Source organism: Gobius niger (genome assembly GCF_951799975.1).
Source record: "Gobius niger genome assembly, chromosome: 11".
In the NCBI taxonomy this organism is placed as follows: Eukaryota; Metazoa; Chordata; class Actinopteri; order Gobiiformes; family Gobiidae; genus Gobius; species Gobius niger.
This window is the reverse complement of record NC_136862.1, coordinates 21,586,334-21,611,041: the sequence shown is the minus strand read 5'-3', so window position 1 is coordinate 21,611,041 and position 24,708 is coordinate 21,586,334. Positions and strand designations below refer to the sequence as shown.

At 42.2% G+C, this 24,708-nt stretch overlaps 2 protein-coding genes across 4 annotated transcripts; one reads left to right on the top strand and one right to left on the bottom strand.

The window, feature by feature from the left end:
- Positions 1-126: 126 nt before the first annotated feature.
- On the top strand, positions 127-16,943 carry taok1b (TAO kinase 1b). 3 transcript variants are annotated; one of them, XM_079566024.1, is made up of 21 exons: positions 127-821; positions 7,052-7,308; positions 7,641-7,712; positions 8,302-8,403; positions 8,476-8,521; positions 8,603-8,699; positions 8,843-8,956; positions 9,382-9,473; positions 9,574-9,667; positions 10,133-10,214; positions 11,398-11,565; positions 11,896-12,102; positions 12,464-12,616; positions 14,287-14,523; positions 14,858-14,986; positions 15,078-15,161; positions 15,285-15,404; positions 15,477-15,716; positions 15,796-16,008; positions 16,097-16,279; positions 16,377-16,943. In XM_079566024.1, the coding sequence occupies exons 2-21, from the start codon at positions 7,177-7,179 to the stop codon at positions 16,800-16,802; spliced, it is 2,991 nt and encodes a 996-aa protein (XP_079422150.1). In that variant the 5' UTR covers positions 127-821; positions 7,052-7,176; the 3' UTR covers positions 16,803-16,943. The 3 variants fall into 3 exon arrangements, with proteins under 3 accessions (XP_079422150.1, XP_079422152.1, XP_079422151.1); XM_079566026.1 differs by having other exon boundaries at positions 128-821; positions 12,467-12,616; XM_079566025.1 differs by lacking the exon at positions 127-821 and adding an exon at positions 1,353-1,775.
- A 3,592-nt stretch (positions 16,944-20,535) lies between these two features.
- Positions 20,536-24,031, bottom strand: LOC306970160 (protein ABHD15; the record flags this gene model as incomplete). The annotated part of the gene is made up of 3 exons (XM_079566035.1): positions 23,309-24,031; positions 22,598-22,827; positions 20,536-21,166 (listed from the first exon to the last, which is right to left on the bottom strand). Exons 1-3 carry the CDS (start codon positions 23,972-23,974, stop codon positions 20,536-20,538), a joined length of 1,527 nt encoding a protein of 508 aa, XP_079422161.1. The 5' UTR covers positions 23,975-24,031.
- Between the last annotated feature and the right edge of the window lie 677 nt (positions 24,032-24,708).

Genomic DNA, 24,708 nt, shown 5'->3' with positions numbered 1-24,708 from the left:
ATTTTGCCCCAAATGCTGACACATTTTACCTGACAATAGCTGCCTATTTATAGAAAAAGGGCCAGGCTGGAAACTGTTAATCAGGTTAAGAGCTCAGTGTCAGGAGCACATTGGGGCGCACAAATACTGAGTTATGACCAGGAGCGCATTATAAATATTCACCTGCCACGAACTTCCCTAATTCTCCACGGAGCTCGCAGTGTTTGCAGCAGCGGGCAGACTGATCGGGGAGGAGCAGGAGGGGGCAACAACAACAGTGGTGCAAGGCAGGCAGCTGTGGACAGTATTGGGCGCAACATCTCCCTCACATGCGTTTGCTCCGTTTAGATCAACCCAAGCTGCCAGAGCCTATCCTTTACGGCTTTGAGGATTTTGGGGGCTCCAGATTTCCGCAAAAAAAGGAAAATACACGAACCTCCTCGCCGCCATTTTTTAGGGACCAACCTTTGAAGAGAAACTTTCTGCCTGACATTAGCAGCAGCTCCCTATTAGCCAACATCCTGAAGCTCCGTGACAGCTAGCGCGTAGCCTTGACAGTCCTCACCAGGCCCTATTTAACTCAAATGATTGGTCTGAGGAACCGGTGCAGATCACGAACTGAAAGGAAGGACTGAAATGGGGAGTTTAGGAATGTTCGAATTTGTTTGAAAAGTTTATTTTGAGCGCGATCGCACCGTTAAGGTTAGCAAATTAGCATTAGCAAGACGCTGGCTCCTTGATTTCACAAGACTGCACTATCTGTGATTTAGCGGCGGTCGTGTTTACGCTTTCTGGATTATTGCATTTCACGAAACCGGTGCCCTAACCTGGGTCAAGACGATGTAAGTATGTCGCTTACGTTCGTTTTTGTACGAGATATTTATTTAATTTAAATTTAGTAGCTGCATTGACGTTTGTTTAGCCTGGAAGCTAGCTAATTCTCCGTATGCTGTCACTACCCAATTTGCGGCAGGCATGTGTACTTAACTAAAACACAGCAAATGTATATAAATAGCCGGTTCTATATCACACTGTCCATAATGTACATTACCACAAAACTACCAAGCTGATTAGTTTCCATTTAGACACTCCAATGTTTATCAAGGTTTCTTACTACTGCAACGGTTTTTTATTTTATTATTGTCGTTGCTCGCAGACCATGTCAGCAGACTTGCTCTATTCTTTGGAGACAAAGGTTATGAATTTACCAAGCAAATTTGTTCTCAACTGAGAGCAGAACCATTGGTGACGATGTTGATTGTTCGTGTTGTTTTGCCGTAGTCGATATGACCGACCAGTTCGGGCATGCGCAGAGAATTTTTTGATGCAAATCAGGAGGCGATGCAAATCGGGTAGTGACAGTTCCCGTTCACTAGCGATAGCTGACCAAAAGTTGTTGTCATAACTTGAATGGTAGGTCGTGTCGACAGATTGGAGCCTGCCTCGCTCCCAACCAGTACAACGACATTTTCATTTCACCCTATTTATCAGACAATAAGGCGGTTTATGGCATCCAGGCTCGGTACATGCAGCTTATCAATGTTTTCTTGCAACTCATATTACCAGTGGTAACACACTGCTTAACCCAAAGAAGTGTTGGCCTGCTGCGTTAGCTGCTAATCCGCTTTATGCAACTATCGTTCAGAAGCGTGCCACTCCCTCAGTGTTGTTGTTGTCCACAGTGACAAGTGAAACTTGTTTATAGATCTACATTTTCCACGCTTTTCATTCCCCTAAAGTCGTTTCACCTCTAAAGTACTCAGTAGCACAGCATGAGGAGAACTGTCTCAAAGACGGTAGGTGACATTGGTCCGGGTGGTGGTGTGTCCATTGAACTTCATGTATTTGTGTTTTTGCGCCTGCCAAGAGAAAATGACCAGAGAGGCTCTTGTCCATTGGCTGCCGATGGCTGATTTTTGTGCAGTGGCCAGGCGCATTCCTCGGTTCCTGTGTTGATATTGCGTAACCCTGACTATCACTCTGCAAGCTACTCCTCTGGGCTTATCTGTGACTTGGCTTAACTAATGCTTGACACAGAAGATGAGATAGAAAGCTCAGGATTTAAACATAAAAAGCTGATTATCTAAATAATAATGTGTTGTTGTTGTTGCTGTGAATCGGCTTAATTTCTCCATATACACCATATCTAGTTGTGCTGTTTCTTTACAGGTATTTTAGTCTGAGTATGACCTTTTATTAAAGATACATCCTTCACATGTGTAATTGCATATCAAATCATTTGAGTGCATCTCTGAGATTGCCTCAATTTTACTTCAGAATTGAAGCAAATAAGTACAGTGTACAAAGCTTGTTGATCCATCTTGAATGTAATCTGTCAATCCGTTACTGTGCTGTTTGATTATATTATTCACTTTCTTCTGCTTAGAGATCAAGTAAGCAGGCAGTATGCTTTGTGGCGGCTTGATTCCTGGCTACTTCCTCACACCTACACACTCTATTAGTGTCAGTGGTGCAGTGTGTTCTGGCTTGTATTTTAAGTAAACCTTGCGTTGTTACTGCATCATTTTGTCTGCATCCTAAAGGCAGGTACAGCTTGTCCTTTCGGTCTGCTGCTGCTCTCTGCATGTCCCTCTGCAGCCTGTGTCCACTATTTGGCTCAGTACATCAATCGTTCTACTTGTATTGGTTATCGTCAGAAAAAGCTGTTGTAATTATTGGCTTTGTTGTCAGCAGGTGAATGACAATAATAATATAATAATAATTACAATATTTTATATTCATGTGTATTTATTTATTTTCTCATCCAAGGATTTTTTTGGCCGCCATTTATTTGTTGTGGCGGCTCATGGTGAAACAGGGTTGAAGTGCAGGGAGAGACATTCAGCAAGTTGTCGGAGTTGGGACTTAAACCCACGACACTAAGGACAGAACAGCACCCTGCCATAAGTGCAGCCTTCACCACAAGGCTATCTGTGGCACCAGTATTTTTGTTGTGCAGGTGTTTTCTGTATGGGGAGAGAGGGGTGGGTTGGGTCACCTAAGACATTTCTTAGCTTGTCTGCCAAGGCTTTCAGCATTTTGCCAAGATACCAAGTATGCACTCTCTCCAGAACAAAGAGCAGATACCTCTAAATCATGAGGCTTTCATATTCAATAGAAACAGAATAATGCCAATTTTAATGTACTCATCACAGCGTGACAACTTATAGAATTTTTATTGTTTATTTGGTCCAAGTTAGAAAGCATGAAACCAGTATCCTTCACATGGAAAACTATTCTTTGAAAACAAAACAAAAACAGTAAACCATGTGTTCGTCATTACTGAACTTGAATCACTGAACATCACCGTCACTAAGATCTACAGGAAACATAATGATGTTGTGAATGGATGGATGGAGCAGACTGGTTAGTACCTCCTACAGTTAAAGGGGGACCTAGCATTAGAACAACAGTCTCTCGATTAATGTGTTCCTTGTCTGGGTTGTCTGGCAAACAAAACAGAATATCCTTTTTTCGTTCCAAGGAAATTGGGCAATAACAGACCGTCCACCACTTCTTCAATCACTCGAGCAAAGCAGAGAGTTTTTATTTTGTTGGTTACTGCACCAAAACATGTATACCCGCTGTCAAGGATGGAGGTTTGGGACATCAATGTCTTGTGTGAAACCCAACCCTCCCCACAACATTTGGCCCGATGCTCCCCAGTCGGCCATTTTAGTTTTTTTTTCTTCACCTCCAGCCAAAAAACACATGGCATTTAGTCAGTGATTAGGATGCCTACTTAGTCTTTAGATTAGCACTATTCATCCAGTTCTTCGGTGAAAGCTGACTCGCACTTGACATCCAAAAGTTTACAGAAGTTGGCATGTTTTAGTGGTTTACTCACCTTTTCAGGCAGCTGCCGTCTCACACCCATGAACAGTCAGTGACATCACACTCTGACCATGACCTCTCAGTTTTTGCTTGTTGGTGTAGGAACACAGTAAGACACCTTTTTTGTGTGAATCTGAATTATTTTTCTGATTTCCAACTTGGCAAGCCTTCTATCCATCTTCTTTCACTTATCTGTTGTTGGATCGCAGGCAAAAGGCAAAGTCAAACAAGCCATTTATAGATGTTTTTTCTAATATTTGAATACACAGTCGGTATACACAGTCTGGTCAAGAAGCAAGTCACAATGTATTTACCTTGAACCCGATGGTCTTGCCTTTTTTCTGTTTGAAAACGACTCGAAGCGCGACTAATTATCGCATGATTTAGCATTTGTTTAGCCTTGGTTTATCATTAATCTTGACGTTGTTTTTTTTATTATTTTCGCTCATTTTCCAAGTCTCTTTTCCGTGTATTTTCTTCAAACTAAGAAAGAAGAAAGAACGCCCTCACTGTTTTTGCTGTGGGAGACACAAACACAGTATCCGATTGAAGCCGTCTCAAGTGTTAAATTAGTCAGCAGATTGTCATATTTTATAATACATGGAAGTGTCTCCATCAAAAAGGATTAGAGACCTGAAGAAATCTCACACTGTTTGCTCCAGTTTCAGGTCTGTGGGAGTCGGCGCTGATCTGAAAATGTGTGAGGCTTATTTAATTTGAACTATATTGGTCGATTTGACACAATCTTTCATCAAAACAAGTGTTTTGGGTTAATTGTGTCTGTCTGTGTCTTGGGACCAGCCCAGATATGGCACTATTTAGGGCTGCATTATTTCATGGGTGGGTGTGGATTACTGTATAGCGGTTGCAATTAGATAAAAGTTCCGAAAGTACATGTCAAATAGCTTTATCTTTCATAATGAAAAATCTTTCACATCAAGGAACCTCTCGCCCATTCACACTCTCATTCATACACCAGCATACACAGGCAAGACAAGGTTAAATAAGTAAGTTTAACTGGATGAGCTGTGGCGGGACAAGGCCATGTTAGGGATGGTCTTTGGTCACATTCTGTTGGCGTTTGGCCCTCCTGTCGAGCGCCACATCCCTCCATTGCACCACATCCCGGGACATGAGGCAGGACTTTCACTTCCTCCTCACAGCAAACCCAACACACTCCAGAAAGTTTGGAGACAGCTCTTTAAGACACTCTTCTCTTATGACATGCTCTATTATAATGGGCTTTTTTTACTCGTGCGTTCCCTTTATTAAAGTGCGCAGCATCCACCCTCAATTTGATAGTTGATGTCTGAGTAGATTAGTTAATTTGCTATTTTAAATGTTCTATAATACTATGGTAGCATATGATTAAAAAAATGCTAATATATTACAATATTCAAGACCAGTTTGAATATTTTACCAAACCATTTAACATTATGCTTGTCGTTAAATCTTGTGTCAATATCTGAATCAGATGGCGGACCGGAGGGATTTTGTGATATTTTGTGGCTTCTTCTGTTATGGATCCATCACCTTTATCATACTTGATACTATGACTGAAAAGAGATATTATTTTGACATGAAATCTTGGATGATGTAGGCATGTATGAGCTACACAAGGACGAGCGAATAAGAATAGCTTCGTCAGTTATTATTGTCTCCATTTCCACAGTGTGTGTTACTGCTCCTGTCTGTTTCTCTTAACCCATCATACATATCTAAAACAATTCTCTTTATGAAGGCGTGCATTTATTTCTCCTCTTGAGTAAACAGAGGAGAAATGGTCCTGGGCCTTTTATAATGTTGCAAGTACATCAACATTATCAGTAAAATAATACATGATTTGACCATTCTTACATATTTGGGGGATGCATGTGGGTGATGTTTCATAGATTACACATCCACACCCTTCCCTATTTCCTTCTTTTAAGCACTTAAACTACTTAATTAGTTTGAGTTCATTACAAATACAGCAGTTCTAATCAGAGTTTAGAGAGACCGGTTTTCTGTAACTGCTTGCTTTAGTAGTTTGATTTGTCAATACTCCCTAATAGCCTCAGAGGGACTGTTGTTGCATAATGTTACATGACGTACAAACAAACTAAACGCAGTGATTTGGACAAAGGCCGGTGTCTTGTTGCAGGGAATACCCCTTGTGACTGAGCGCACCTGTCGTCAGTGGCAGGAGCAGAGCAGGTCGCAGTTGTGTGGAGAGAGGACTTCCCGGAGAAACCTGTCGAGTGGCCTCCTTTATTTAGGGAGCTGTGATTTGTGTTTGAACAGCTTTTGTTAAGTAGTGGCTGATGATGATGAATGATTATCACAATGTCCTTTGGATGTCCTACTTTTGGTCAAATTACAGGTTTTTGAAAACACTACACAAATTTGAGAAGCAAAGCATTATAGAAATTGTGCTCAATCTGATAATTTCTTATGATTGACAATATAGGATTCATTTAAAATAGATGCGATGTGAATAGTAGCGGCTCAAATATTTGTATTAGAAACTGAAAGGTCTGTTTGGCCTGGGGTATTATCTAATCACGCTCAGAGGTTACTTACGGTTTGGTATGAATAACTTTCTATTCATAAAAATCGATTTAAAATTAAATGGTCTTTGTGCCATTTCTGAACCTTGTGACTTTAACGCGGGTTGGTTTAAACAAACATCCATTGTCCAAGTGTCAACTGCAACGCAACAAAACACTTTTGCATAAATTGTCTCCAAAGCCTTGTGTTTGCATTTGCTTGTGTCATAAGACAACAGGTTTGTCTGTACAGTCTGTGTCTATTACCTGTTAGTATCATTATTATTATTATTTAGCTCATTCACTTTGAATATGAGCATGATCTAGATGTCACTGTAGTTGGCACATCTGCAATAATTGGTTAAAAAGACCTGCATTTTACAAAAAAGGTTACTGAAGTGATGGCTACATTAATTTATTGTACTTTATGCTTGACTTTATTCTTCACAAATCTGTTTACTCTTATTAGTTTTGGGGCTGAGGAACAGTTTGCATTAATAGTGCTAATTTGTGATTTCCTTTGAAATGAAAAAAATAACTACATATTTCTGCAGAGCAATAGGCTATAAATCTTTTTTTCTCAGTGAATGAAAAATGAAGCATATTTAGGGCGCTTTGATTATGTGCAGTGGTATTTTTGAACGTGTCTGTGTAGGTAATATTAGGTTGTGTTTTTATCGTCTTATCTCGTTTTACTTTCTGTGTTTCAGGTGCCCATGAGGTGGTTTCTAAGACCCACACATTTCTGCAGATGAATCTTCAGCTGCTTTGGAGATTATCAGCCCCCAGATAGTCCCATCCACTCCAAGTGGGAAAAGGGACTACATTACCCACAATGCCCTCCTCTGTCAGGGCAGGAAGTCTGAAGGACCCGGAGGTGGCGGACCTGTTCTTCAAAGAAGACCCAGAGAAACTCTTCTCTGACCTCCGAGAGATCGGCCATGGCAGCTTTGGCGCTGTATACTTTGTACGGACTCTATATTAATATAACACTAGTTCTGTTGATGAGTCTTAGATTATATTCTGTATTGGGAGTTGTTGGAGGAAATTGTCACAGGTTATTATTAACGTCCGCATCTCCTCAACTGTTGAATGCTCAGAAACTCCTTAAAATGTATCTGTGTACGCTCTCAGTTGTCCAGGCATGTTCCATGGTCACAAATTTGTAAAATTGTTATTTAGGCTATGAGTGACTAAATGTATGTATTTCATATTGCTGATTCACTTTTTTACACATTTATTTTCTATACTTTTTCAAATCATGTGGTTAAATGGTCTTATTTTTTCATTTTTCTTCAGGCACGGGATGTGCGCACCAATGAGGTGGTGGCCATCAAGAAAATGTCTTACAGCGGCAAACAGTCGAATGAGGTGAATCACATGATAACAGTAAACAACAACAAAGATGGAGTGCACTAGTTTCAGCTAAAGCTGTGTAAAACAGAAATAACAAATGATCTAGACTTTAATGAACGCCCCACACTAGGTCAACAGGCACAAAAACCTTCAGATTTAAGTGAATCAAACAACTCCGTGTATTACACAGAACAGTTCTAGACACCATGTCGTATGTGCTGTGAAATGTCCTTGTTTTAAGAAAAAATTAAGAAAAGATAGAATTTATCATCACTGTCAGAATATTGTAAAACAATGTAATTGCAATATTTGACTTTATCCTCTCAAAACAGTGTAAACAATGCTGTAAAAAAAACGTCAGACCAAAACAAGACTAAAGTTTTTGTTTTTTTAAACTTTATTTATAAATTTTACATTTTACAATTATGCAAAACCATAAACAAAGTATAACTTTACAAAACAAGGCTAAAGTTAAGGAAATCATGACTTAAGGTTTTATGATTTTATGATGTATTGTGGCTTCTTTGCACCTAATATTGCGAACATAATAATTTGGTGATATATTGTGCAGCCCTAATTAATAAGTCTTTGTTTGTGGCGACAGAAATGGCAGGACATCATTAAAGAGGTCAAGTTTCTGCAGAGGATTCGACATCCCAACAGCATCGAGTACAAGGGCTGTTACCTCCGAGAGCACACCGCATGGGTACGCAGTTCAGAGTCTTTAACTCTTTAATTTATTTGTTAATCCTAACGTTGACGGTGCTGTTGCTTGTAGCTGGCCATGGAGTACTGTCTTGGCTCGGCCTCAGACCTGCTAGAAGGTGAGAGGAGGCTCCGTTACATATATTGTTCTGTGTTGATATTATAGTGCTGTGTAATAACATGCCATCTTTGTCTGTCAGTTCATAAAAAGCCTTTACAGGAAGTAGAAATCGCAGCCATTACTCACGGTGCTCTGCAGGGACTCGCCTACCTTCATTCCCACAATATGATCCACAGGTTAGTCCTATGGGTTCAATACATTATCACGTATTAGTTTGTCTTCCAGGGGCAATTTACATTTTGGAAAACGGCACTACTATTTTCAAAAATAATGTCGAACTTTGTGTAGTCTTTTGATAACCTGTTCATTATTGCCTCAGAGATGTGAAAGCCGGCAACATCCTCCTGACTGAACCAGGGCTGGTCAAACTGGCAGATTTCGGCTCCGCCTCCATCGCCTCCCCCGCCAACTCTTTTGTGGGGACACCATATTGGTAAGGGCTCATTCACACTCGCTCTGGTGAAACGATTGTCCTCGGTCGGCATGGACCGGTGACGCAGCATTTAGAGATGGAAAGTATGGAAAGTGCCACTTTGCATACTCCCCACAGTAAAAGCCTGGCAGCCCGCATTCAAATGTCGGAGTTGAGATTTCATTGGGCACTGAAGGAGCAGGATTTAGACCTAATAACCTGGTTTAGCCCTGATGTGACCGAGTATATGAATCCGGCCATCCCCCCCCCCAAAAAAAATGGAAGTGCTTGCATTGGATCGAGATTGAGAGGAATTGATGCAAAGGAGACCATTTGATAAATATTTGAACATTACATAGGCATAGTGTTAATTTTCTTTTGAGCTGTTGCATTTCCCAAGAGAGAGCCCTTTATTTAATTTCCCATTTATGAACTGTTCTCACTAGGATGGCCCCAGAGGTGATTCTGGCTATGGATGAGGGTCAGTACGATGGGAAAGTGGACGTCTGGTCCTTGGGGATCACCTGTATAGAATTAGGTAAGTGCCACATTGTCACGGCATTCAGTTTTCATTCTGAAGCATGTTCTCTCTTTCATTTTGCGACTAATCACTATCCCTTATTTCTATTTTGCTTAAGCGGAAAGAAAACCTCCTTTGTTTAACATGAATGCAATGAGTGCCTTATACCATATTGCGCAGAATGAGAGCCCCACACTGCAGTCCAGTGAATGGTGAGTTGCATACGCAGTGTTAAAGTTAATCACTCATTCCAACCTCTTTTGCAAACTTGAAACAGGACAAAGTAGACATTCATGTTTGGGCACTACAACATAAATTGTGTGGGAAACGTTAAATCAAGTGTGATCTTGAGTGTTTACTTTACGCTGCTCTTGATTGCCCTTCGTTTTAGCGATGCCAAAATCTTTGCAACCCTACTCCATCAACTTAATGTCACAGTATTCTTTTATATGGACACATCATGCATAATAATGACTCACAAAGCTGCTTTTGGGCACTTCTCTATTGATATTTTGACATTTTTAAAGGGAACAGCGTTATAACGTGATTCGAAGCCTAAAAAATTATGTATGATATGTCTCCTTTAAGGCTACATGCTATCAATAAATTCTCGGGCAATCTATTTTTCCAAATGCAGCATTAATTGTACATTCACAATCCTGTGCTTTGACTTCCAGGACAGACTACTTTAGGAACTTCATTGACTCTTGCCTTCAGAAAATTCCCCAGGACCGACCGCACTCCGACGACATGCTGGGGGTGAGTACTAATCTACAGTCAGACCGGGCTGGGTCAGCTCAGAAGGAGAAAGCTGTGGTAAATCTCTCGTCTTGTGTTTGCGTTCGCTGTCCCTTAAGCCTCTGTTTTTAAGTCACTAATCCTTTATTTCCGGATTCAACATAAACAGAGCTTGGGTTTTTTTGTAGATTGGAGCGCAATAATTACTCAAGAGGAGAGAGTTGTGCCAACATTAAGTGTCTGAGCAGCTGTCGTGTAGGCCATTAGAGGCTGCTGCTAATGGAAGTGGTCCCTTTGGGTGAAGCGGAGTGAACAGCATCTTTGTCATGTTTTTAAATATTAATGCAGGTAGAAAAAGCAAAACAAATAGGTGCCTTAGTCTGACTGTTACCGTACAAGAAGTAAGATTAATCGTAATCACTGAGTCCCTTGGAAATGTGAGGCTGCAATGGAAAAAGGCTGCAATATTTTCCATAAGTCGCTCCGGAGTATAAGTCGTACCAGCCAAAAAATGCATAATGAGGGAGAAAAAAACATATATATGTTGCTCTGTCTAGAGTATAAGTTGCACCAGCCACTCTGGTGCACCATTGACAAGCCTCTCCCAGCAGCACGTTGTTCAAACACCCACTCGCAAACTCGTTCCTCTAGCTTTTAGCCCGCGATTAATTGCAGTAAGAGTAACCTCCGCTTTTCGCCCGTCCCTCACAAGTTTCTTGCTCACTCCAAACTTTCTTTCTACCACTATTACCGTTTTTGGCAGCATATTTCACTACTTGCAGCTTGTAATCTGCAGAACTTTCTATTTGGGGGCATTTGTGTTCGGTCTTAAGAGATATTGGTACACAAGCCTAGAGCGCCCTCTAGTGGCGGTCAGTGTGAAAATAATTTGATATATAAGTCGCATCCCCAGCCAAGCCATGAAAAAAATTGTGAATCTGGGAAATACGATAGTGTCCCCTCCAGAGAACTAAATCTCCCTTGTTCCCCCAGCTCCAAACCAGATTTTTACAGAAACTTTTAAAAGATAATGTCTTACAAACATACAGTTGAAGCCAATTATTGTAGACAAAAGCCATCAGTACATTTGAATTTGTTCACTTCATTTAAATCACTGTCAATAACTAATGGGAATTCCGTATTTTATTTATAACAAAGGAAGAAGACAAATTGCCATTCTTAATCCTAATTTTTGTGTCTTCAGCATGCGTTTCTTCAGCGGGAGCGCCCGGACTCTGTGCTGATGGACCTGATTCAGAGGACCAAGGATGCAGTGCGAGAGCTGGACAACCTGCAGTATCGCAAAATGAAGAAGATCCTTCTTCAGGAGGCACACAACGGCCCCACCGCTGAAACCACAGACGCTGATGAGGTATGAACTGATGAGTGAGCACTTACTGAGCCTACCAAAGTGATTCCTGTACACACATGTATTTGGTTTAATTTAATGGTATTGGATTGAATTTCCGCAAAGCACTTTGGTCAACAGGAGTCACTTTAAAATGTAAATCTTGTTGTGGGTTATGCCCTTTGCTGTGGATAGTGTATATTAGACAATTAAGGGATGAACTAAACTGGTGAAGAAGCTGATCTTTGTAGACCAATGCCTGTCCCTTTTTGTTTTTTGATTGTGATTCCTTAAAACAAATAAAAAAATATGCACAACCCACTTGTTTTTGTACCTGTGCGTGCTGTGACTCAGGAGCTGGAGCCCGGTGCAGGCAGAACAGGAACCGTGAACAGTGTTGGCAGTAACCAGTCCATCCCCAGCATGTCCATCAGTGCCAGCTCCCAAAGCAGCTCTGTCAACAGCCTGAACGAGGCATCCCAGGACAACCGCAGCGAGCTGGACCTCATCGAAGGGGACCACACCGTCATGTCCAATAGCTCTGTCATCCACGTCAAACCGGTGGGTCCCAGAAATATGGTGAAAATGGTATATGGAGTCAACTTATACAGCGCTTTTCTACCTTCATTAGGCCCAAAGCGCTTTACAGCAAGCGACCAGTCACCCATTCACACTCTCTATGGCCTATGTCATGCAAAGTCTCATCCTGTACTGTAAAACGGACTGACCGTTGATGTTTTTGCAATGTGTAAAACAAAAAAACAAATAATTTTTACACGTTTTAAGAGATTTTGAGTGAAAAAGTGAATCCCAATATCTGTTTTCTTTCCAGCTGCCTTTTCCCTGAGTGCAGTGTGTTTAGTGTTTGCTTTGTAAAGCCCCCAGAGGATGGTGCTAATGCTTGCGGCTGATGGTTTTTCAGGAGGAGGAGGAGGTGGAGGAGGAGGAGGAGAGCGTCCCAGGGGAGCAGGCAGACAGCAGCCAGCCCACGGAGCCCCAGGAAACGCCCGCTCCTGCCCCAAAGAAGCACTACCGCAACAGGGAGCACTTCGCCACCATCCGCACGGCATCTCTCGTGAGGATTCACTGCTTAACTGCTTAGGGACACCATGGTTATTTGGTGACTGGAGAAATAGTGTGTAGAATCAATCCTTTCGCTCTGCAATCTAACCTGACGTTACAATATCAACAACACGTTAAACTGCCGCATCACTGTTTATCCAGCTCACTCTAGAGCGGTTAACAGTTGATATAACAATTAAGAATTCAACACACAATATCCTGTCTTTTAATGGTGAATAGTCCTCAAAATGACGGGGGAAAAGTCATGTCATCATCAGAATACTTTTACAATGAGCTCCAAGTTTAGATTTCATCTAAGAATCTCTGTGCCTCACACTGGTTTGCAACAAATTTTCTGTCTACGCTTTGTGAGCTGATTTAGGACAGTTTTGACGTGCTGAAATCCAAAAATCACATTGGTTTCTTTATGACTAGCTGAGACCTCGCTAGTCTCCACATTTGATATTCTGAGATTGTGAGTGATTACAAAGAAATGTCCAACCCGTCACACAGTTCAGCTGTAGACCAGTGGTTCCCAACCCATTCCAAAAACTATGGCCTCTACAAATGTGTAAAATAATGAATGCTACATTTTTTTTCAAACAAACTGCAATTGGAGTGTTTGATGCACCCGTACTCCTTTCTTATAAACTACAACGACAATATTTTCGCTAAGTCGGGGAACAGGATTCAAGAGACAGTGGAATAATGATGGATAAATATTAGGGGTTCAGCTCTAACAGTTTAGTTCACGGTGCAAGACCCGTGGTTTGGTGCATCATGGTAGTGCACAATAAAAAAAGTAATAAGTTGGTTTTGAACTGAAATAGCCTAATGATCGTTGTTAGACAGTATTTATAACCTTACAAAAAAAATTGGCAATGCTTTCAAAGCTGCTTTAGAATAAAATGTACCTCTGGGCTCACAATACGTGAAAGCAAAATAGAAAACAAATGGTCCAGCAGCAAAGTAAAAAAAAGAAAGAAAAAAAACTACGCAGTGCAGGCCATGCGGTCGTTAAGCGGTAGTTTCATTTTCGCTTTGACTCACACGGAGGAGAAATCAGTCGGAGCAGCGCGTGTGATTAGAGGCTCGTGTTTGAGCAGGTTTTGTACACACACGCACACGCACACACATACACACACACGCACACATCGCCCTGTTTGGATGCGCGCACACGCACGGCAGTCAGATCTCGTGCACTTGCGTTTTTGTGACAGCGGGTTGTCCTCGGACAGCAGCACCGCGGTCCATATGGACCCGTTGCCAATGCCCGCGGGCGGTGGGACCGTCACGTGGGGGCCGGCCGCGGATGTAATAATAAGAGTAATAATGCATTAGTCTTATATAGCGCTTTTCCAGACGCTCAAAGTCGCCTAACAATTTGGTGCATTATTCATGGACAGGCAACCAGTCTGCACACATCAGCCCCCAACACCAACCACGCACACACTCAGTACTGTTGCCAGGCTTCCTGGTGTTCCCAAACGGTCTCCCATCCCAGTCCTAACCAGGCCCTTCCCTGCTTAGCTTCCGAGGAACGGTCTCCCATCCCAGTTCTAACCAGGCCCGTCCCTGCTTAGCTTAAAAGTCGGTATGGGAAATAAACATGGCGGCGCCCAGGCGGCGGCCATTGAGATTGCGTTTTCTATAATAGATGGCTATTCCTGTGTTATTTCCCAGGTGACCCGCGAGATGCAGGAGCACGAACAGGACTCTGAGCTGAGGGAACAGATGTCGGGATACAAGCGGATGCGGCGTCTGCACCAGAAGCACCTGTTGGCTCTGGAGAACAAGCTGAAGGGAGAGATGGATGAGCATCGACTCAGGCTGGACAAAGAGCTCGAGTCTCAGAGGAACAACTTCAGTTCAGAGATGGAGAAACTGCTCAGGAAACACCAGGCCGCACTGGAGAAGGAGGTACATGAGGGAGCAGAGGTTCTGAGTGATGGGGTGGGCTCCAGAAGGAGAGAGTTTCAACTTTGTAAGAATTTGGCTCTAGCCTCCAAATTTGATTCTATAGTCTATACCTCTGTACCTCATTACCTCAACAATATTGAGACCTGATCAATGAAGAAAACCACTTTTCTATAAAACTCATTAGCATTTTATACTTCAGATACGTCTGATCCTTTTGGTGTTCCTTATATTGAACGGAAAATCTTAAAATGTACAGAAATAATAAAATAATTGTGTTTAATGAAGGACCTTTCTACATTTTTGACAATCCCAATTGTATCATGTTGATTTGTAGTTAAAGACATTTTCCAATGAGGAGAAGAAGTTCCAGCAGCACATCCAGGTTCAGCAGAAAAAGGAGCTGAGCAGTTTCTTGGAGTCTCAGAAGCGAGAGTACAAGCTGCGCAAAGAGCAGCTCAAAGAGGTACTGCACAGGCAAAAAATACTATATTCACTTCATTTTACCTTGACAAATTCCCATACTGTAATATCTACAATAAATTATGTACTTGCAGGAGTTGAGTGAGAACCAATCAACACCTAAAAAGGAGAAACAGGAGTGGTTGTCCAAACAGAAGGAGAACATCCAGAACTACCAGGTCTGAAGTAAATTTAAAATAAGTGTAAATAATATGAAAAAGTATTATAAAATAAATAAAGGATATAATGCAGAATATTGTTTGTTTTCTAGTATGTGAGTTAACTTTGTGCGTTGTCTGCAGGCGGAGGAGGAGGCGAACCTTCTTAGAAAGCAGCGTCAGTACCTGGAGCTGGAGTGTCGACGGTTCAAGCGGCACATCCTCATTAACCGACACAATGCAGAGCAGGACCTGGCCAGAGAGGTACGTTCACTGTGTGTTTTTATTATTCAGAGATTCACATTTCATTGGTTGTCATTATTGTCCTGTGTGAAGGAGCTAAACAAGCGGCAGACACAAAAAGACCTGGAGCACGCCATGTTGCTGAGGCACCATGAGTCGATGCAGGAGCTGGAGTTCAGACACTTGGCTACGATTCAAAAAGCACGGGCTGAGCTGATCCGCACCCAGCACCAAACCGAGCTCACCAACCAACTGGAGTACAACAAGAGGAGGGAGAGGGAGCTGCGGCGGAAGCATGTCATGGAGGTCCGGCAGCAGCCCAAGAGCCTTAAGGTACTTGCACTTTTTGTTTCACTGTTTCACATTTTGAAATATATATAACGAAGTTGGTACATTTCATCTGTCCAATCAGTCCAAAGAGCTTCAGATCAAAAAGCAGCTTCAGGAGACGTGCAAGACTCAGACCAGGCAGTACAAGGCTCTGCGGAACCACCTGCTGGAAACCACGCCTAAGTCTGAGCACAAGGCTGTGCTCAAGAGGCTGAAGGAGGAGCAGACCAGGAAACTGGCCATTCTGGCAGAGCAATATGACCACTCTATCAATGAGATGCTCTCCTCACAAGCTGTACGTACTGCTGCACAAAGACTTTTGATGTTGGTTTCCAGTACCATCAAACATTGTGGACATTGATTTTGTGATATGTTTGACATAGCTGCGATTAGACGAGGCGCAGGAGGGCGAGGGCCAGGTCCTGAGGATGCAGCTGCAGCAGGAGCTGGAGCTGCTCAACGCCTACCAGAGCAAGATCAAGATGCAGACAGACGCACAGCACGACAAGGAGAGACGTGACCTGGAGCAAAGGGTGTCACTGCGAAGGGCTTTGCTCGAACAGAAGGTGAAAAACAAACACTGCAAACTGCACTGCCAACTCTGCTTAAACTGTGCACAGCCGACATTGTCTAATGTGACGAAAATAACACTGTGTGTTTCAGATCGAGGAGGAGATGCTGGCGCTGCAGAACGAGCGACTGGAGAGGATCCGCTCTCTGCTGGAGCGTCAGGCACGAGAGATCGAGGCCTTCGACTCTGAGTCTATGCGTCTGGGCTTCAGTAATATGGTCCTGACCACCCATGGGGCTCAGGGTGGTTCCCACTGGCCCGCAGGGGGCGGGGGGCACAGTCACCAACAGGGGGGCTCTGCTTCACAGCAGCCTTGGGGCCATCCTATATTGTCCGGTGGCCCGCCTCCCTGGAGTCTGCACCCCCCGGGGGCCGGGCAAAGAGGCGGGGCTGGGGTGAGGAACAGCCCACAGGCCTCGAGGAGGACGTCATCAGGGGGCAGGAGTGAACAGGCCATGAGCAGGAGCGCCAGCATCACCTCCCAAATCTCCAATGGCTCCCACCTGTCCTATACCTAGACACACGAGCCTGCTACTGTTGGGACATTTAATAATGCAGTTACTGTTGACTGCCTTTGTGAGATCTGCCAAGAACATCACATGTTGTTCTACTAAGAAAAAGTCAAAGTACATAGCAAATTCTTAACTACAGCCAAAGTTAGAAACCCTCAACAGCCAACCATTAGTTACATACAAATGTGAATGGTGGTAAATGGAACCTAATTTGTAAAGGTGACATTGTCCTAATAGTAGTGGCCACGTAGGTCAGTCTTAACACTAGGTCACCTTCCATACACGCATCATAAAGTGTCAGCACAAGTTTTTTGGAAACCCAAAAGCCTCTTTACATTACGCACCACTGCTTATAGCTATTGGTCTTATTTGCCATGTCTCTGGTGCCATAGATGCAGTGTAGTTTAGTCATGTTGTGGAATAGCAACTTTCTTAGGCTCAATACTGTATTTAGAGTGCATTGATACAAAATTATATTGTTATGCTGCTGTGTAGTGTTCTAAATGTTTGCTCAAAGCATTAAATGAGAAAATATGTGCAGTTGGTTAAAGAAAAGTTGTGAAGTGAGGAGATGAACAAGAATCAGGGGAATGGAAAGCGTATTATCACGGCTAATTTCTGGTTTGCATTGGCATTGGGTACTACGATCAGATGTGATGATGCCATATAAAATGTTATGCCTTTTTGCCAAAGTATTGCTGTGCTTCAAAGAGATTGTGCCAGAAATGTGTCGGGTAACTGCTGGACATAGTTTTAACACTTTCCTGTGTAGGCTTTCCTGAGCTTTTGGGTTTCCATTAACCAGAGATTATCTGTGGTTTCCTACAACAAAAATAGAGCAAAGTTCCGTATACTTTGAAGCACACCCAGCCATCTCCGTATGAGCAGATTCCTCTTGCCAACAGCAGGTTGACTCTCATGTCTTTGTGGGACCCTGGATGGTGGTGGTGGTGCTGGCATCTCCAAAGCCATGCCCTTCACTCTCCCCTGCTCTGACAGCCCGCTCTCTCACCCCGCCCATCTCTTCCAGTGAGAGCACACTGATGGCTATGTAAATGTATGTTTATATAGAGTATTGATAAAGGTGGAAGTTTTTTGGTGAAATGCAGATATTATGCATTGTATATTAGGAGGTGGAATGCACAGAAACGCTGTCTATATTGTATATTTTCAACTTGAAAAGAAGAAATTAATGGACAAATCAAAGCTTGTAATGTGGGCACAGTGTGATTTAAAAACTGCAGACACTGGTGGCTCACTTTAACTTACAACTGTGAGTTCAGAACCATGTTACAGATTTTCTGTTGTAAATTTAACAACACAGCCGAGGTCAGATTGCCTTGAATAAATGGCATTTGATACAAATGTGGAATGAGGAAGAATGATTTTGCACATAAATTGATAAAAGGTTTTAGCCTCTGATTTAGCAGTGGCCGAATTTTATTGAGTTTTGAATATCTATAGTTTCTTTTAGGGAAAAAAGTTTGGGTCAATGGAGGAGTTAAGTTCCTCTGGCTCGTACACAACTCAGTGTATTACATTATTTTAAAATTTGGTTAAAAGTAATAGTTATAAGTGCTAAATACATGTTGACCACATAATAAGATGGACTCGTCCAGCATTTGTTTATATTATTTCTCAGATCATATCCCGTTGAACCAAATGTTCGACCCAAATTGCATTTTGTCATTGTCCAAAGATAGCACTGTGGAAGCTAGAAAGGGTTGTGTTATTTTCATGCATCGCTGCCAGGGGCCGGGCCGTGGAGTTAGCCCTTCTCTTTTGTTTACGTAAACTCCCGGCGTTATTATTTTCTGTCAGGGCAGAGTCTAGCTTTAGACCTTGGCCACTCTGACCTGGATCAGTTGCACTCATTGCACAAGTAATTGACCAGACTAGAGTCTACTGTGATGACCTCACTGCTGAGGACAGCTGCCATAGGCTGGCAGTCTGCAGGGGAGGGGTCTCGTCTCTGTACAGTCTATCAGTATTCCTTAATTCGCCGTCACTTGGTGGATCTTGCTGTTTTTTTTCTCCTTGGTCCACAGACCTGTATTAAACTGTATAGATTGTGCAAAAAGCTGAATGTCATATAGAAGAAAAAAAGAAGCTATTCCTGCAGATGACTAAATGATTTAAAGTGTATAAAAGAATTACAGATACAAACTTTAGGGGATAAATGTAATATTTTGTTTGTAATTACTATTTTTTGTTGGAAGAGGGCTACTGGATAAAGAATCATCTGTAATAAAGTAATTTTAATATTTCATTTGTGTGTGGGTTTGTTTTGTTTTTGACAGTGCAGCTTTTTTTTTCCTGTAAAAATGTTTAAACCAAACTATGACTAAATGTAAATGCATTGCTCACATTGACCCTGTCTCATAACAAAGGGCTTAAGCCCACCTTCCCCAAAGCAAACACTACAGGTTTTTAAATGACCATGGCACTTTGTGAGTGCCTAATCTGTCAGCTCTCCGATGCTCAGCCGGGACCAGCCTGATTTGTACGAGTATGGGAGACTGTGAGGTGAACTCGCGTTTAGGACATTCAGCGCGCATTATAATAATATAATGTAAAATGTGATTTATCATTGTATGATTTTGTATTAATAATAAAGAGGGTAGAGAATACAAATGCATATGATGGAAGCAAATCTGTATCTTCCATAAATATGAGTAACACAGCAAACTTATAGCTAAGTCACTGGTAACTGACACATGAAATACAAATGCTTTTGAGTACATATTGCGACAGTTCCCCCTTTGAACTGTTGCGTCGCTGTTTGCTGTGTGTGATACAAAAGGACATTTAGCCTATGGTTTAACCTCTCTCTACACTTCACTTTGATTTGCTAAATACACCTGTCACTCACTCAGAGCACAATGGGGGCTAAGCACAGGGGAAGTGGGTGGTGATATGAAGCAGACGTCATATGTCTGTTGGAGCAGAGAGCTGCATTAAACAGAACAATTCACAATATTAAATTCTAGCAAATCATCACGAGTCAGAAAAAAAAAATCCTTTTTTAAGTAACAGGGGCCTGTACTTGGTTATTTGTATAATCATGTGAATTGTCGAAGTGTAAACTCATTCTTACTTTCCTAATGCATTTCTAACACTATGTTTCACAGGAATTAGTTTATTGGAGCATTTCACAACTGGGTAGTGGCACCATATTATCAAAGTAATGTACACAACAACTATAGAGCTCTACAGCCCCTGTTTCCGGAAGTAAAAATCCCATTCAACATGGCCATTTGGAAAATAAATTAAAATCAAGGATTTAAAAGAACAATTGCAGCTAATCAGCGATGTGGTAACTCGTGGACATAAAACACACCATTTTAAATTGAAGATCCAAAACTAAATGGAAAAGTTATTAAAACATTTTGCTGTATTTTCACATATCTTACATTGTCTGACAATTATACTGTTGCGCCTTCAAACTATTAAAGTATTGGAATTTTTCGTGAAAAAAATAAATAAAAATTGTAGAAAACATGGCAAACAAAGGTCTTTTTTCAAAAAAAAAAATTGTAATGCTTTTTTATGCTTTTAAACTATACTTAAGGACAAGACCATCATTTTTTCCCTACTAGAACAAGGGCTGAAAGTAAAAAAGTTAATATTTTGCACACATTTTGAAGGTCATTGCATTCAAAATTATAAAGTAAAAAGTACAGATATCGCTTTAAAAAGTGGTGTTGTTAGCTGACTTTATTTTAGGTCCTTTATTACTTTAACGTGTGTATGATCTTTTCCAAGTAAACTCATCGGCCTCGTTCAAACTCTGGTTGTTGGTTTGAATCTGGGCTCGTCTCGTGGCGGCAGCTCTCCTTCTTCTCACAGAAGCCATGGTGTTGGTCCTGTTTCTCTGCTCTCCAGAGGGGCCGATCCAAAACCCTACATCTTTCTCTCCCCCTTTCAGGAAATCCACTGCGACTCTGAAATACTCCAACACAGCCAAGTGGCTCCACTTAACATCTTCAGACTGATTATTACTGGTTTGGAGAGAGAACCCACAGTGCCCCCCTGTGTCAGTGCTGAGCAACATGAAGTATGGGTTGCACTGAAAAAGACTGAGAGGTGGAGAGCAGACGGGGGGCAGTAGAGGGTCGTCCCGGCTGTAGATGCAGAGCACAGGAACAGCCACCTCATCCGCGTCTCTCAGTGGTTCGTTCCTCTCCCAGTAACTGTCCCAGTCGCTGGTGGGATGGGCGCGGTCCTTTAGTTCCCAGGCGACAGAGGGCGACAGTCCCCACAGCGTCTCAGACAGGTCGCTACAAAAAAGTCTCTCCTCCAACTCTTTAATGGATGAAGATCTGAGGACATGATCCACATCCAAGACTTTTCTGAATGAACTTGCATATCTAAAAGAAGTGATAATGTTTATTCACAAGCCATACACTCTCTTATAACACACAAGCATAGGGGGAACAGGGTAATGTGGGATAGCCCCTGTATCTAGGCAACGGAACACAAATGTGGTCTTGTGACCATTATATTTCAAGGCCCTCCCATTCCACACTTGCCAGGTAGGAGATGTTGGTGCTGGTGCTGTGGTAAGTATGTTTTTCACAAAAATGTGTTAATCACATGTAAAAGTAAATTTTCTTGCTGAGAACGTTATCAAATGATCACACATGTTGATGAACTTGAACATGTAAACCCATGTGCTTGATGCTGGTTAAAGATTAGCCTGAATTGCTGGAGATGTTGTTCTTTCTAAAATGGTGGCTGTGGGGTAAAGTGAGAAAAAGCTATGGGGTAAAGTGAGACAATTATCCAGGTGGGTCCAGCCTGTGTCTCTTCTAACTGGTTCTGATGGTCCTATGTTCTGGGCCCCACACTGTGTACTGGCTAGTTCTGATTATGGGTCCATGTTCTGACTCCGAGGCTGCGTAGGCTACTAGCTGGTTTTGATCACCTTTTGTGCTCAGACACCAGCTGTTCTGACACCCACACTGTGATTGTTACTTAAAACATTTTTAATGAATTATGTTGTATTTGATTTGACCAATCCCCATGATTCTGTTACTAGTCCAACATTAGTTTGGGAATGTGTGGTTGTCAGTCTAGCTTTTGTTGTTACAACACGTGTCATTATGGTGTTTCTACAGTGGTTCACTTCAACCCGTTGATTTCTCTTGTCTGTCTCAGTTTACCCCGAGGGTGGGGTAAAGTGAGACGCATGACCACTTTTTTAAGAACAATCATATTTTCATTGCCCTTTGTCCTGAAGACATGCTGATCATTTCCATAGCTGGGCAACATCCTGAATGAATGGGAAATGTGTTAATTTTACTGATTTATAATTTTAGCTCAACTCGAGGTGAGCAAATACTGCATCACATTACCAGGCTCTCCCATATGATTTCACATCTACTTTAGACCCCCTTAGCCTTTTTGTAGTATAACTTCAAATGATGTCAACTAAATGCCCCCAGGTTTAAATATGTTATTAAATGCAGTTATACAACGGGCCACCAGAGAGTGCACTGTTGTGAAAAAGTCAGGATTAGAACAGGTTTGGTGAAGGTTTGGGATTTTGAACTCGGAGAAGCTTCAAAGGTTTGTCTGTGTGATGTATATCGGAGTGTGAGCTGATGTTTTGAGTATGAAACGAATGGGAGAGATGGAGTAGGATTATTGAAACATGCGAACATTAAACAAAACAAACTCCTGTAAATATTTTTGATGAAGATATAACAAAATAACACGGTTAAAAAAGTCAATTTTGCATGATGTAGTTTCACAAGTGTTATTTGTGCTATTTGAATAAAAAAAGAAAGAAAAAACACCTGCGGAGCTGCTGTTTGCGGTGATACAGTAGCCCCCAGTGGTAGAGGGAAGGCAGTGCAGTCTCATACCACGCTTGTCCCAGAAGAACCGGAGAGATGGCAGCTGCGGCAGTGAGGCGTGAGCTGGAGCCTTTCTCTCCTAAATAAGACACAAGAGTCCCAGACCCAGAGCCCTCACTCACCGCCAGCAGCACCGAGGATGGGTGACGGCTGTGGACGTACGCCACCGCCTGGAACAGAGGAGACATGACAACAGGCTTAATAAGGTCCATTAAAGACGCCAAAAGGGAAAATGGACATGTTATTATTTTATCCTGCATCAATACCTGCAGAAAATGAATGATGGATGTATTTCTGTATCACTCGTTGGTCTGACTAAGTGCATTATTGGTTCCACTGTTGACCAGTGTTGTTTAGTGGATTACAAAAGTAAAGTAATCTACCACTGTAATTAGATAAATTGTTTTAATAAGTAAGGGTAATGTAACGGGTTACAATTGCAAGTAAGTAGTTGGATTATTTTTATAGAAGAAAAACTTCTCACATCAATGACTTGAAGCAGGTGCATAGGAGATGAGGGAAAATCCCAGCGTACATGAATAAAAATAAAACTTCCCGCACACTGCCTGCAATTTGCCTGATGATGGAGTAATCCCAACAACAGTGGTGTTGACACGGAATATTTGTGACTTAAATTCAAAAGAGCTGCACCTGCTCAAAGTCAGCTGAATCTCCAAACTCCGTGAGTCTCGTGGTGGTCAATGGGCAGCCTGCCGTCCCACGGTGGTGAAACACCACCACATAAAAACCCTGGGAGGTGGCTGTGTGGCACAGGGAGCTCAGGTGGGAGCTCAGGCCACCCCAGAGCTGCGGGATCAGGAACAGCACAGGAGGAGAGCTGCCTTCACACCTCCTCCTCAAATTAGGATCACTGGAACCGGTCCCTACAGCCCAATCCAATGCTACAATGCCGCCATCCTTCAATAGCAGGTGGTCCCGAGTGAACTGTACCCTATGTGCATATGGTCCCCATAGCAGACCCAAGATGGTCTGGAAGTGGGGGTCTCCTCTGGGCCAGGGGGCAAGTGTAGGCCTGGTCAGAGCGCCACAGTGACGTTGAAGGTACTGGGCCAAAGCACTCCGCTTGCTCATAAACTGTGTCCCATCAGAGCCACGTATAGATGTCCCAGGTTGGGTTGTCGTGTGCAGGGGTAGATGCAATATCAGACAGAGGCACCTCCACAAAGTCCACCCCACTGCTCCAGCTGATTGTCCCATCCAGGCATAGACAGCAGGCCGACGCACAGCTACCAACAACACCAGGAGGAGCAGAGATGGCAGCAGGCAGAACAAACCCTCCCACAAAAACAAAGCCATATTTAAATCAACCAAAATCAGAGACAGTGTGCAGGCATTCCTACACTCGCTGTCATGCCTGTCCCTCTCATGAATCATTTACTACAAGAATCTGAGCAAACACTATGTTGATGTCGCTCTAGTCTTTGACCTCAGGATGTGAAAATGTTCTTTAATTGTTGTGTTGTACAGTAGACTGTAGGTAAAACCCTAAATGCATTTAAATACTGGAGCCATTTATCAAGATAGGTGGTGCTTTTATCTGTGGGCATGTTGTACCTATTGTTTTTTAAGAATGCTGCGTGAGTGAAGAATGTGTAAGTGACTTTACCCTACTTGAATTCCTCTATAGTTCATTCATCTTCCTCTGCTAATTTCAGTGAGGCAGTGGTGGAAAGTAATTAAGTCAAATTAAAAGTGTTTACTTCAATACAATTTTTTAATAATTTCTTACTAAAATACTGCACATTTAACCCTTTCAATTTTAATGTGTGTGTGTTGTTGTTTTTAAATAGTTAGATACAATTGTTTTGTGTTTTTTTTTTAAAGTAGAATGTCTTTTATTTAAAGCCACACCGCGTAGAATTTTACCCCGTAAATAAAATTGAAATTCAAGCATCTATTTTATGGCAGATATTTTCATCATTGAAAAATACCTCAGAAATGTACAAACAAACATTGATGAGGCTCACCCCTCCTAAGATATGACTGTAAACTTTACCCGGAGTGGGTACGTCTCCAGCTCGTCTCCATGG